Consider the following 14,580-nt stretch of genomic DNA (forward strand, 5'->3'; position numbering starts at 1 on the left):
TGTACTATAGAGCATCTGTCTGCCTGTCACTTTTCTCTTTTACACATAAATTTATATAAGTTCTTTCTCATTTGTGGCATTTTACTCTTATTTTCTGTTGACTTGGAAATAAAAAGGTTGATTAATTTGGAATGACTCCTTGAAATTTTTTTTTTTCTGACTTAGAAGAAAACTTGACTTCCAAAGAATGAATTCTATAGATGTTATTCTAGATTTAGATTGTGTCAAGTTTTAATGCATTTGACCTTTATCTCAGATGCTGTTTTCTGTTGACTTTCTGGTCAGGTTTTATCCTTCCCAAAAGCAAGATCCATTATTACATGTGGAAGGGTCCCTGAGTGCCAGGACACTCACTTTCCCTTCTCTACCCTGGTCCTTCACATTCCCAAAGGGACAGCCTCTCCTTCACAGAGTAGAATCCACACCTCACACACTGGTCCTGGAACCAGAATGTTTGCCTTTCTGGCCTGCCCAATCCTGATTGGCCAATGATCAGGCCCTATTTCCCTCCAACATGATCCAGTTCTGTCATAAATGAAAATGCATTTCTGCTGTATCACAAATAACTTTAGGGGCTGGGGTTGTGGCTCAGTGGTAGAGCACTTGCCTAGCATGTGTGAGGCACTGGGTTGGAGTCTCAATACATAAATAAATAAATAAACTCCATTGACAACTAAAAAAAATATTAAAAAAAAATAACTTTAGGTCCTCAAAGTTGATAGAAAGTCACTCTTTGGACTTGAAGCTTACTAAAGCTCCCTTGAATTATTTTCCATGAGTGCACTTCTTAGTCTTTTCTTACTTATCTTTGTAGCTGGCTTCTGGTTCCCACCTCTGATTCCAGTTCCTCCAATTAGGAAACTGAGCACCAGTCTCTTCTCTACACTTACGTCTCAGTCTCATCAGAACTGAATAGAAAACGGCACATTGCCTAAATAGTAATTGAAGCCATCCCTAGATGGTTTCAACAGAACCAACAACAATAGAGGCAAAAAGCCAGGGTTTGTTATCTGATTAGCTATGTGATCTTGAAGTCCCATTTGCAATTACCATTGATCTTAGGAGGCCGTGGATCAGACTTTGTTTCTTGTAAAGTTTAATATTACAACATCTTATATGGAAATGTGAGGTCACAAAAGTCACACATGAAATTGCCCCTGGTTGTCTGAGACCTCAGTTTGAGTGTCCCTGTTTCCAGAATGCCAGGCAAATCGCCTTAATATTTCCTACCAACTTAATTTATAAGATGGTACTGAGCAACTTAAAACTGCCTTAGGCGCTTAGGGTCTCCATGTGATTGTACATCATCTCATTACTTTTTTTTTTTTTTTTTTTTTTGGTACCAGGGATTTAACCCAGGGGCAATTTAATCACTGAGCCATATCTCCAACCCCTTTTTGTATTTCATTTAAAGACAGGACCTCACTAAGTTGCTTAGGGCCTCTCTAAGTTATTGAGGGGGGCTTTGAATTCACAATTCTCCTGCCTCAGCCTCCCTTGCTGCTGGTATTACAGGTATGCCCCACCAAGCCCACTCATCTTGCTAAATTTTAAGATGTTTTTAAGATGAAAACTTATTTTAACAGAAAGAAATAAGTTGGACCCACCTTGAGAAATGCATTTTGGAACCAGTCAAGAATCCATTCCACAGTGGACACCCTTTCCTAACAGCTGTTTTTTTCCTGTGCTCTTCCCAGAGTCAGACACTCACTTTATCTTCTCATTGCTCATAGCCAGCTGCCTGCTCCATGTTTGCTCTCTGTGGAAGCATGAAATGAGATACTATATTAGCTTCTATTTCTTTACCTTCTGATTTCTGTGTTTTGATTTCCCATTATGTCTATGTTTTGGAGACCTCATTCATTAGACCTAACATTTATTTTTAAATGATTCATATCAAGCAAAGTAGTTTGTGATATGGGAATCACTGCTTTAATCTTGAAACACCTATGTAATTCATTAGGCTCTGTTTCACTGAAGGTCAGACAATCATAAAAATAAGAATGTACAGAAAATTTTAAAGAAATCAATAAGCATAACAAAGTGATTGCCAAGATAGGAATTTAATTGTGTGTTTCATCTTTAAATTTTTTCTCCTTCGTAAGGATGGGGAAATAAATAAAATGCTGGTTGATCCTGAAGGACAAATATCTTTATTTTCTCTTTTCCCTTGAAGGTGGGTTGAATAAGGAAAAAATATGCCAGTGATGAGCAGCTTTGGACTTGACATACTTTCTATTGGGATCTGGAAGGCTAGATTCACTTCCTTACTCTCATTAATATGATCAATAATAATGATGCTTGTAGCATTCATAGTGTGCAGAGAATTTCTCTCACAGGGACTTGCCGTTCAACTCAGAATTAGGTATTGATTTCATTTTGGAAATCAGGAAACTTAAGCTCAGGGGTGTTTGGTGACATTTCTAAAGCCAGCCAGTACGTGGAACTCAGAGCCAGGGTAGAACATCATAGGATCCCCCTCCAAAGTCCTTGCTATTTCCTGCACACATTGCTGCTTTCAAAACATGGGAGTCTTACTTATTGAGAACTTCATATGCACAAGAAGTATTTTACATATCTCTTTTTTAATCCTAATAACCTTTAAATGTTGAAAATGTTATCACTATTTTAGCTAGAAAGTAAAACCTCAGAAGAGTTTAATTACTCTCCCAGGGTTATATAGCTGGTACCAGGTTACAGATTATGTTTTTTTCTCTTCCACTCAGAATATGAATACTGCTCTAGAATAAACAAAAATTTATTCTCACTACTGCCCTTTCTTCAGATACTATAGTGTGAAGGTGGGAGGGCAGTGATTATACAGCCCTTTGTATAAAGGTGAATTTTCGGGTGCTTAATAAAATCTCTACAATACTTCAATGTTGTTCTGGTCCCTCTAATGTGAAAGAGTAAGGAAACGCACAAAGGATAGACATCATTCAGTCTTTTCATTTTCTGACCCATTTCTGTAGTCTTCCTTATCATCCCAATTGTAACTGCTGACTGCCTCCTCTCAGGCCTTCTGAGATATCTGCCCATCCCTGGGAATCTGCACCAGCTTTTCCCTGGAGCTAAGTCCAGTTCACATTAACTTGTTCCCTTTTTTCTCTATCATATGAAGACAGCTGTAAGAATACAATTGTTCAGGAGGACAACACAATACAAGGAAAATGATACAGAATGAAGATAGAAGCCTGTGCAACATTTTAAAGAGATGAACAGAAAAGGAATTTCCAAAAGTAACTGAAGAAGACAAGGCAAAGAAACTAAAGGATGGAGAAAGCCATGCCCTAGAAGAACGAATTTAAAGAAATAAGGGACTGTCGTGTGTACCATGTTTCAGAAATGACAAGCAAATTAAAATTAAATCACTGAATATGGTAGTGAAGAAGGAAATCTTTGATTACATCAGCATAAACAATTTCAGTGGAGTATTGAAATGAAACAGCTGGAATTGGTTGAAGAATATGGAGTTAGAAATAGTGAAATTGGAAAATATCAAAAGCAAATATGTGGAATCAGTGTTAAAGAACCAAATAATGGCATCAAAATCTAGAGCCAAAGTGAAAATATATATATATTATTAATAATATATATTATTAAGCTTAGTTATTAAGGTGAATATTGAGGAATTTAGGTTATATACATACATACACACATATATGAATGAAAAGACTGATGTTTATCCTCTTGTACATCTATGCACACACACACACACACACACACACACACACACACACACACATATATATATATATATATATATATATATATATATACTTACATATATATATAACCTAAATTCCTCAATAGTCAGCTTAATATTCAGAATAATGACTAGATTTTGTATGTGTGCAGAAAGCTGGGTTTTGGTATGGCCCATGTCACTTTCTAGTCCTGTGACTTAGAACTGGTACCATATTTCTTTAGTTCTGATTCATTGTGTGTGAAATGGTCTAACCCTCAGAATGGGTAAGTGAAATGATACACTTGAATGTGCTTTGAAATGTGTGAATCCCTGCTTAAATCTACATTCTTCATGTTGCAATGCTTCATTGGTGGTCGGTTTGGTGAAAAGCTTAAACCCTCTTAGGTTTAAGTATAAGTTAGCATTACTTCAATATTTTCAGTCGTGTTCTGCCTGGTGGCCATGTCCATCTCCAAACCAGGATCTGAAGAAATCCCATACCTTCCAGTCACTATTTTTTTTTTTAAACAAAATGTTTCTTATTTAAAAAAAAAAAAAGTTCAGGCAGGGCATAGAGGATTTTTAGGACTGTAAGACTGTATGATAATATAATGGTGCACATGTGTCATTACAGACATGTCCAAACCCAGAGGATGTATAACATCACGATAAATTCTTACAAAAACCACAGACTTTGGGTGATAATGCAGTGTTGTTACAGGTTCATCCACTGAAGCTATTGTACCACTCAGGTGGGAAATGTTGATAATGGGGGAATTATATTTGTGTGGGAGAAGGGATATAAGAGAAATCACTGTACTTCTGCTCAGTTTTATCTCAACCTAAAACTGCTCTAAAATGTAAAGTCTGTTATTTAAAAAGAAAATCAAAGGCTCAAGACCAATGCGTCTAATTTGAAATGCCCTTTTCATATCCAATTTTACACTCATATCCCTTACGGTAAATCTGGCTACTTTCCCAGATACTGCTCATGCAATAAAGAGTTTGATCCACCCTTTCACCCTTTCTGCTTTTCTTTTTCCTGTTTCTTGCTCTTTCAATATGAGAGATAGAAGGAGTGTAGGGAGATAAAGAGAGAGGAGGTGACTCTACTTAGGTGGACATGCAGTTGTAAGTCTCTCTTGGCTTCTTCAGAGAAGCCTATCCTATAGCTCATAGCTTCTGACAAGCATCTGATGCTGGTTTCCTTGTGTAAAATCTTTTTGGAATCCCAGCAGTTCCCTTCCTCCCACAACACATGACTTGGAAGACTAACCTCCACCTCCCTCTTGCCCTTATTAGTATACCTCATAGCTTCCCACACCTCATCTTAGAGACAGTTCTCTAGGAGGTGAATGAATGGCAAAATGTCTCAAGTATAGCTACTTCCTGTGTTGTTTATTGATCCATGGGAAACTCACATAACTTAGCCATCATGCTAACTGGGGGAATTCAGGCCTCTCCACTGCCTCCCCTACTCAGCCCTGCTCTCTCTGTCCAGGTAGCAAACACTCCTGTACAAATGAGGATGAACAATTCTACTGCTTAAGCAGACACTTCTCACCATCAGCTGGCTCATGGCTGTGTGAGTGAAAGTGGTCATCTCTTTGTAAGGGGTCTAGTTTGAAACTTACTTGCCAATTTCTAGAACAACTCTAAAAATCCCACTCAAAAGCCTGTTATCCTTGAAAGTATGGCACTTTTGATAGGATGTGTGCATTTCAGTTGTGTTCTGAAAAAAAAATCCATCACCAACCCTGACTATAAATTCTAAATTGCTTACATTTAAGTATTTATGCCCCAGATTTTGAAAAAAGTTGAGCATAATCAAAATCCCACTGGCAAGAAATAGGTCAAAAAGATTAATTAGAAAGAAAGCAGAAATGATGATTTGCCCTGCCTTTGTGTTAAACATTCTTAGAAAACAAACACTTAAATAAAATGAGTGGAAATGCCTTTATGTGGTTTGATTGTAAATTTTATTAAGGTCATAAAGAGAGTTCATCTGAGTGTTTAAGTAGTATTTACTGAAAAGTGTCTCCAACTTTCATGAGCAAAACATACAATTGGTAGATATGTCAGAGTATTACTGACAGTGGAGTCAAAGGCTCCCTATAAAAGAGCTATATATGGCTTCTCCTCTCTGCTAGGAAAGATGAATTGCCATGGTAACACTGCCATGAAATAATAGGTCAAGTTTTATCCTTCTGCCTTGGGCTGATTTTATTAGGTTTTACTTAGAAGTGGATGCCATTGTAAAATGGAGGTTTTGGTATTTCAAAGCTAAACATCATGACAAGGAAAATCTGATCAATAAAATCTTGCTGGTGTGAAGAAGATGGATAAAGGACAATAGGTAGGGAGAACTCTTTAATTGATCCAAGAACTGTTTAGAAGCTGGTTTATTAATGTTCTCTTCTGAAATGTGGGCTTGTCTTACAGATGCTTGTATAACAAAATGTGTGTAAATGAATTCGCATTGGCTGTTTGCACAAGATCAGTAGGGAAAAGTGCTTTGTAAATTTTGTTTTAAAGGAGGATTAACTGCTATAAGGGGAAAAAAAAGTTCTTATTTCATTCCAAAAATAAATATGCAAAATGAAAGCATAAAATATTTAAGCTTCCTGTGTTGCTTCCTATTTTTATAAGACTAAATTTAATGCTGCTTTATGCCTATTTACGGAAATAAAAAAAATAAATAGAACTTGAGGGAAAGTACATCATACAAAAGAAATGATGTATAACAATCAACATTTTATTTTTTATATTTTTGAGGAAATTTTGTCTCACTAATCATCATGATTTTAAATGTTTTTTTGAAACAGTATCACAATCATATGATAATGAAATTTCAACATAAGCTAATGTATAATTTTTGTTTCATCAAGCAATACTGTTCTGTCATTCTAATAAGAATGACATGTATTAGAAGAACATGTATTAGAATAGATAGATACATCAATCAATAGATAGATAATCTAGATTTTAAAGAAGCAAGGTATATCACACCACATTTTAAACACAACTTTACCTAACTGGGAGTATTATAATTATCTAGCATTATCTTTCCTGATTTCACAAGGAGACTAAACTTCTCTCTAAAACTGCTTATAATTTTCCATATTTGTGTTTTTGTAGCATAGTAAGAGATGTATGGATAGCTATGAAATTTGTATTGTTTTTCACCCTGATCCTGAAGATTGCAAACTGGGTTTAGTGACTGCTATAATGAAGTACCTCAAACCGAATGGCTTAAAATATCAGAAATTTGACCAGGTATGATGATGGTGCATGCTTGTAATCCCAGCTACTAGGAAGGCTGAGACAGGAGGATTGGAAATTCAAGGCAAGCCGGGGCAATTTAGCAAATTTTTTTCAAATATTTTTACAAAAGTAAAAAGGTTCTGGAGATTTATTTATTTTAGTGGTAGAGTCTTGCCTAGCAGTACCAGAAGACAGACAGACAGACAGACACACACACACACACAGACACACACACACAAACCAATTTTTTTTTTTTGTCTCATAGCTCTGGAGGATAGAAATCTTAAATTAAGGTGTCAGCAGAGTCTTGCTGTCTCTGACCACGCCGCTCTTCTAGTCTGTGGTGCTATGGGCATTCCTTTGCCTTCCTTACATAGGAGTAGAACTTATATAGGAACTACTGGCCTGGTCTTACAGAAGCAGTCTTTGCCTTTGCTATTCCATGACCTTCTCTGGGCTTCCTCTGACTATGTTCTATTTTTTTATAAAGACATTAGTCATAGGATGAGGACCCACCTTAATCTGGTATGACCTCACTTGAACTTGATTGCATTTGCAAAGACCCTTTTTCCAAATAAGGTCACCTTCAGTTTGGAGGTGAGACCTTCAACATACCTCTTTGGGAAACATAATGCAACCCATAATACTAACCACGAATTAGAGGCCTCATCTTGGGTACAATTGTCTCCACTACAATATTAAGTTGCTGTTTTTTCTGGTTCTTTAGAAACATTTCTTCACAATGTTAATCCTTTGTGGAAATGTAGGAAATATGATGTTATGTTTAATAAAATTCTTTAAGGAGTAGAATTTTTAAACATACAGTATATGCCTAGAAGAGATAAAATAAGTTTATCATGTTCCTGCCATGGTCCCTAATGAGTAATAACTTTCCTAGATGTTTGTTGAATGCATAAATGAATAAATCAGAATTAATATTAAACTCTACTTAGCATAATTTAATTTTTCTTTGATAATTCCAAACAATTTCTTCAGGTAAAATGCAGCAAAGTACTAGTTAAGAAATAACCACTTGCTTGTACTCTTAATGACCACTTATTGTACCTCACATCTTTCTGTCCAAAGAAACTCAAAAGTGAAAGTGTTTTCTGTCTTGGGTTACAGCCCTCCATTTCTATTGACTCCCCCATTTATTACATATTATTTTATTTAGCTTAATTTAAATTACTTTATTGATTGATGAACAACAAGGTTCCTCCACCTAGAAAATTCCCTATTTAAACCTGCACCAGGATTTTCTGTCCTCCAATCTATTTTTATTGTTCTCGACAATCACTGAGTGTATTTTGATTTCGGTGATATTATTTGAGTAATGGCTCTTTCCATTTCCCTTTAATGCAATACACAAAGAATTAAAATCCAAAACAAGAAACAAATTACAATATAACTCATACATTACACATGAAAGCAGTTCCCTCAATCTTAAAACTGTGTATTATCTCTGCATGACGTCAGAAGGTTTTGAGAATGGAACTTTAAAAAGTTCCATTGAGGAAAACATTTGAAGGCAAAGACAAAGACATAAATGCCAAAACTCTAATTGAAAAAGTCCCTGGCTACTATTTATCAAGCTGCTACTGTTTCCATTTTACAGTTCTTTTCCTGACACATATTCAATTATTTGCTAATCAAACCTACCATTAAAGCCAAAAATTTCTCATGATTTGGATATCAAAATATTTAAACTAACTAAAGTGAGTTTATTTTTCCTTAAAAAGAGGGGAAAAGAAAGCTATCGCTCATGGAAGAAAAATTTAATCTTTTAGTCACATTTATTTCACTCATTTTCTCTGTAAAAGATTTCCAGTTGTGTTTTTCAATAATTATATGCTTGTATTGATAGAAAATCAGCAGGTATCACCACCAGTTATTATAGTCATCTGCTGAGAGAAACTAAGCAAGCCAGTGTTTGGAGCCAGTTTCCTGAGCACAATGAGAAGAGGCAGATTCTAATCAGTTATCTTCTGACACTGTTCCCGTTGAGTTACATCAGTGGTACTTGACATTATAAAATGTCCTTTTCTTTCAAATATAACCTTCTGTCCTCATTAGTAAATGTCAAATGTAATGAAGTGTTTTTCTGACTTATTTTCTTCCTGATATAATGGAAGAAAATACTAATGAGTTTGTAATCCAGAAATTGTTTTCAGAATCCCAAACCAATAGAGTCAACTTGATGTCTGTTTATTAGATTAGTTTTATTCTTTATATTTTCATTTAATTTGGAAGGAATTTTCCTCCTTATATTTCTTATTACCTTTTCCCTACTTGGTATAATTTCTTATTCTCCCTGAGAGACGTAGGTGACAAATACCTCCAATTAGATTGTGTTTCTGAGTTCAAATCAGAATGATGTTGATGATCAGGCCTCTTGCTATGAGCTAAGTACTTTCTAAAAGCTTGTGTATATTTTTCTTGAAAGCTATTCCCTTACTTAGCCCTCCCCACCTTTTTTTTTTAATTTTGATGTAATAGCTGACCAACCCTGTGGTTTCTAGCAGCTTCCCATAACATTTCAATCACAATATAATGGAGCCTTGATTTCTTTCTGCTTTCTCAAAGATTAAACACACCCACAATGTGATATTGATACATTTTGTAACATTAGAAGAAGTTTTTTTTACTGTCACAATAAAGTCAACATCTTATGAAAAGGGGACACCCTGGAAAAGGTCAGGAAGAAAGAAAGAAAGCCACAGTTTTCCAACACATTATTCAGTGTCTGTGTTTGAAAACATGCTTGACAGGAAGGGTCCAGGTCACCTTTAGCAGCGTCTGCAGTGCGTTAGCTGTGTCCTCTATTGAGAAATCAGTGGAAAGCTGTTTGTATAGAGAAGGCAGTAGGCATCGAGACTGTGCCCCTGTTACTCAGTCAATGACCAGAAGATATTCGACCAAGAGGAAAGCCATTTAAAGTTACTTCACAGGAGGTGAAATTAGAAAAAAAAATTACAAAAATAAGAAGATTATATTTATAGATAATATGTTCTGGAAAATAGTAATCCAAGCCAAATGTGGGGAAATTTTTAAGTAGACTGACTGGTTTATAAGGGATTCTGCTCCCTAGAAAAGAAAAACATATTGCAAAATCTCTTGATTATACCTGGTTTTTTGAAATGCAGCCTTTGGGAATTTGGTTTTGGTATATTATCCACATTCTCTTTTTCAGTAAAGTAAATATGCTGTTAACCAGATTAAATTTAATGAATACAAATATCCAGATAATCATGACTGGAAACATCCAGATAAGCTTAATATCAGCTTCTTTCTGCCTTGTGTTTGGCCCAATTATATGGAGTATGTCATCTCTACCATCTGTATTTTTATCTTTAATACTTGTAAAACAGTAAGCAAAGTACAATAAAATATTCAAATAATTGCCAGGTAATTTCTATTGTATTGGAGTGTAATTTGGGTGCATTGCATTTCTATTATTATGGTAGATACAGGACTGTCACCACAGCTTATTATCATGGGGCCATGGGCTTTATTTTAATGAACTCTATTTACTAATTACCATTTATGTGACTGTTTATAAATACTTTTTACATTAGAATATGTAATATTTCTCCTTGAATTCTGACACCACTTTGCATATTAAAGATCTTAACCTTTGTTGTCTTTGAAATAATACAAACCTATTTCTCAATTTATCGTTTGATTTTCTATCACCTCAGTTTTATAATGTTATGCATTTTCAAATGTTATAACATTTTTTATATCCAACAATTTTTAAGTACTGAAATCTATCTTTTCTTTTTATGTTCTGCCATTGGAAGTATGTTCTGAAAGATCTTTCCCAGGGCTGAGGATGTGGCTCAAGCTATAGCGCGCTCGCCTGGCATGCGTGTGGCCCGGGTTCGATCCTCAGCACCACATACAAACAAAAATGTTGTGTCTGCCGAAAACTAAAATAAATAAATAAATAAATATTAAAAAATTCTCTCTCACTCTCTCTTTAAAAAAAAAAAAGGATCTTCACCACTAATTTTGCTTTGTTTCTGCTGTTTTGGTAGAGTGATTTGTTCTCATCCTACTTTTGAAACCTTGTTTTTCTTTAATACTGTATAACGAAAATCTTATCATTAGCCCAGACTTATCCTTGCTCCAAGAGTAGAATATAATTATTGTTGGCTTCATGGAAATCCACACTGATGGCTAATTTTGAGTCCCATTTCATTCCCCATATTCTCTATAATCATTCACTGGTCCTCAACATCCTTGATCATCTTTCTCTAAACTTAAAGATTCTAATAGGATATGTCACACATGTGAGAAGTAGTGAATGGTTATGCATTTTGCCCTTCTGCCATGGTGGGGTGGAAGCAGCCAAGCAGGAGGGTGACTGTGGGGGAGCAGCCCCATATCCAAAGTGAGCAGCTACCAATAGTGACTCTATGAGACTTACTTCATTCTGATGGTAAATATTAGCTCTCCTTTCAAGGCCTATTAGATCTTAGAGGGAGCTGGAATGCACTTTGCATACAGAAGAGACATCTTGGGAATAAGGGGAGAAAGAGGATCCAGGCTGACATCAGAAAGAAAGATAACATTTTGTCCAAAATGCTAAGCACCTAAAGAGAACTAGGAAAGAGAAGTTAGACCTGAGTCTCCAGGGGAAGTGACAAAGGGGAAAACCAAAGAGCATTCAGATTCTGAATGATATCTTAGATTCTGAGGGAACAAAGAGGAGAGAGTTGATTGAATTGAGGAAACATTTCTTCAGCTACAATATATGTGATATATATAGCGGCCATTTTCATAACATGTCTGCCTCTGATTCCAAGATATAAATGTTACAATTCTCTTGTCGGCATGCAACCCCTGTATGTGCAAGCTGCTCTCTTTTATCTTGGGTTAGCCAGCCTCCCTACATCTCAGGAATGACAGCCAGTACTTGCCATTTATTAACCACTGTTTGTGTAGGAACCACTATACATGAATTAGTTCCTGTAACCTTGACTTGCATTCTAAAACTTAGAGGGGTTCAGTTTATAGAGGTTCAGAAACTTGATCATGTTTCCTTAGCTATCTAATGCAAGAGCAGGAACTCAAACTCAGCTGTCTGACTCAGAATCCACTCACAGCATGTATTTTTATTCTCATTTTATTGTTGAATAATGTCAGCACAGACATTTTTATAAATTTCCTTTTTTCTGAACAGTGGCTTGCATTAGTGTACAGACAATAAACAATATAGGAAGGATTTAATATATTCCTCTGGTTTTAAACTAAAGATCCACAAATTTTAGACATGTATAGTTTCCATTTTTATTTCCTATAGTTAAATGCTGCTTAATGGAAATGAACATATGAAGTAGACACCTTGAGCTACATCTTTCCCCAAAAAAGAATTTTTCAGAGTATTGCCTAGTTGTCATGAAAATCTTTAGGAAAAACAAGACTGTAAAAACAGTTTTACATTGTATATACATTTCTGATTCTCTGTTATGATAGTTTGTGAAACTATTAATCATTTCCAAAAACTATCTTGCCTTATTTCTGAGAGATTGTCATTTTTTTTCTTCTTCTTTTTTTTTTTTCTTTAGGATACAGCTGGCCAGGAAAGATACAGGACTATCACCACAGCTTATTATCGTGGGGCCATGGGCTTTATTTTGATGTATGACATCACAAATGAAGAGTCCTTCAATGCAGTGCAAGATTGGTAAGTTAGAGCAAATATTGCCTTTACTAATAAGAGTGGTTTTCCATTCAGTTCTCTCTTCCTCCCCAAAACAATGACCACACTGCAATGCAATATGTGTGTTTATTATACACTGAAATCCCACAGTGCTTTATAAGACAGAGAAATGATGGTTGTGCTCAGAACCATTATCAAGAGATTGGTAAGAAGTCATTTTAGTGATTTTTCTTCCTTTTTGTTTATTTCAGGGCTTCACATCCTGTCATTCTTATTTCTGTGGAGACTAGTGCAGTGCTTTTGTTTTAAAAAATAAGTAATAGCTTGGAAATTTGCAGTTCGAAAATAGGGATCTATAAACAGTGGCCCTCAGGCCAAATCTGGCCCACCACTTGCTCTGTAAATAAAGTTTTATTGAAACACAGCCAGGCTCATTTGTTTATTGTCTATGATGCAACAGCAGAGTGAAGTAGCTGCAACAGAAATCATATGGCATGTGAAGCCTACAGCACTTTCTATCTGGCCATTTACAGAAAAAGTTTGCCAACTTGTTGTCTAGAAGATTTTTAATTAGTTTATTCATACTGAAAAGTTTCAAAGGACCAAGGTAAAGGGAAAGGCAAATTCTAAACCTTCTCTGATTTATGGCTGTGTCTAGCCTGATAATACTCTGTCCTCAGTGAATGTGATTTACCGCAGGGGTTTCTGAAACAGCTACAAATTCCTTTACCCTGTCCCAGCAGCCCCTCAGGAGGGGACAGAGTAGCCAAGGAGAATGAATGATCATTAATTCCTGCATCATAGATGAAAAGGGCTGTTTTTCTCTGGAAAGAGTCAGAGTCTAACTCAGGCTTTGTGTGCTACTAGATGGGAAAATGGAGCTCTCACTGGTTATGACCAGGACTGAGGAAACTGACTCTACATTTTGACTCTAAATAGTCACAGTTCATCTTATGTAAGGGGCATTAGATGGGCAATGGACAAGCAAAACAAACAGTGTTCCTGCTTTGTACTTGTTTTTGTTTTCTCTGATGATATTATCTAAAATGATTTTTTTGTACATACTTATCAGCTCAGTAGGGTCAGATGTTATTACAAACTTCAATTTGCTTTAGATTATTTATTTTAAATGCTAATTTTTCATCTGGGAAGGCACATCTTTCTTATTTATACACTTTCACAATTAAAATGTATGGAATAATACCACTGACAATAAAAAATAAAAAAAAGAAATGCAGTTATAAATTGAAAAAAACAAGACTAGTACCTATATGAAAAATAATTATATTGCACTGGGGGACATGTAAGAACACTTAAAGTTCTTTATTGTAGACTGAATATTGTAAAAATGTTAGTTCTCCTCAAATTAATGCAGAAATTCAAGACAATTCCAATTCCAAACCAGCACATTTGGTACAAAATGGAATGAAATAGAAATTTTAAAGATATACACAAATCTACATGGGAATTTGGTTTCTGATTAAAGTAATATTCAAATTAGTGCCAGAAAGGATTGTTCACAGATAATTGCTGTGCAAAACTGGGACACATATATGTCATGCCAAATGACAGCTTTAACCGGGACGAGTCTCACTGCTGGAAGTTGTTGAGACCCCATGCTCTCAGGCAGGAGAAGTTCATGAATGAAGTTTCAGACTTCAAGGTTCCAAATTCTGTTTGCACCCATAGTTTTTCTTGCCCTATTATTTCAATGAATGTTATTTGACCATATATGGAAGGAGACATTGATTTCATTAAAACCAAAGGGCAATTACATCAGGAGCCATGCCACTAATAATCTTGACTCTAACACCAGAGGAAACATGGAAGTGCTCAGCCTCCTCCTGCCTCCAATGCCTTGCCCTCTGCATCCCCACAATCCAACTTTAACGTGCATGTTTGCTCTTACTTCCTCACATGCCAGCAGTCCAATCTTCCCCCTCTTGGTCTTCTTACACCTCAC

The 14,580-nt window shown here is 35.7% G+C and overlaps 1 protein-coding gene across 1 annotated transcript in view; it reads left to right on the plus strand.

Annotated features, from left to right (window-relative positions):
* Positions 1-14,580, plus strand: part of Rab3c (RAB3C, member RAS oncogene family) — a 252,878-nt gene that overhangs the window by 119,821 nt on the left and 118,477 nt on the right. The window contains exon 3 of the mRNA XM_077795774.1: positions 12,523-12,641. Within this exon, the coding sequence (XP_077651900.1) occupies positions 12,523-12,641 (119 nt within the window). The remainder of the gene's footprint in view (positions 1-12,522; positions 12,642-14,580) is intronic.

This window comes from Urocitellus parryii, chromosome 1, assembly GCF_045843805.1.
Source record: "Urocitellus parryii isolate mUroPar1 chromosome 1, mUroPar1.hap1, whole genome shotgun sequence".
NCBI classification, from domain to species: Eukaryota; Metazoa; Chordata; class Mammalia; order Rodentia; family Sciuridae; genus Urocitellus; species Urocitellus parryii.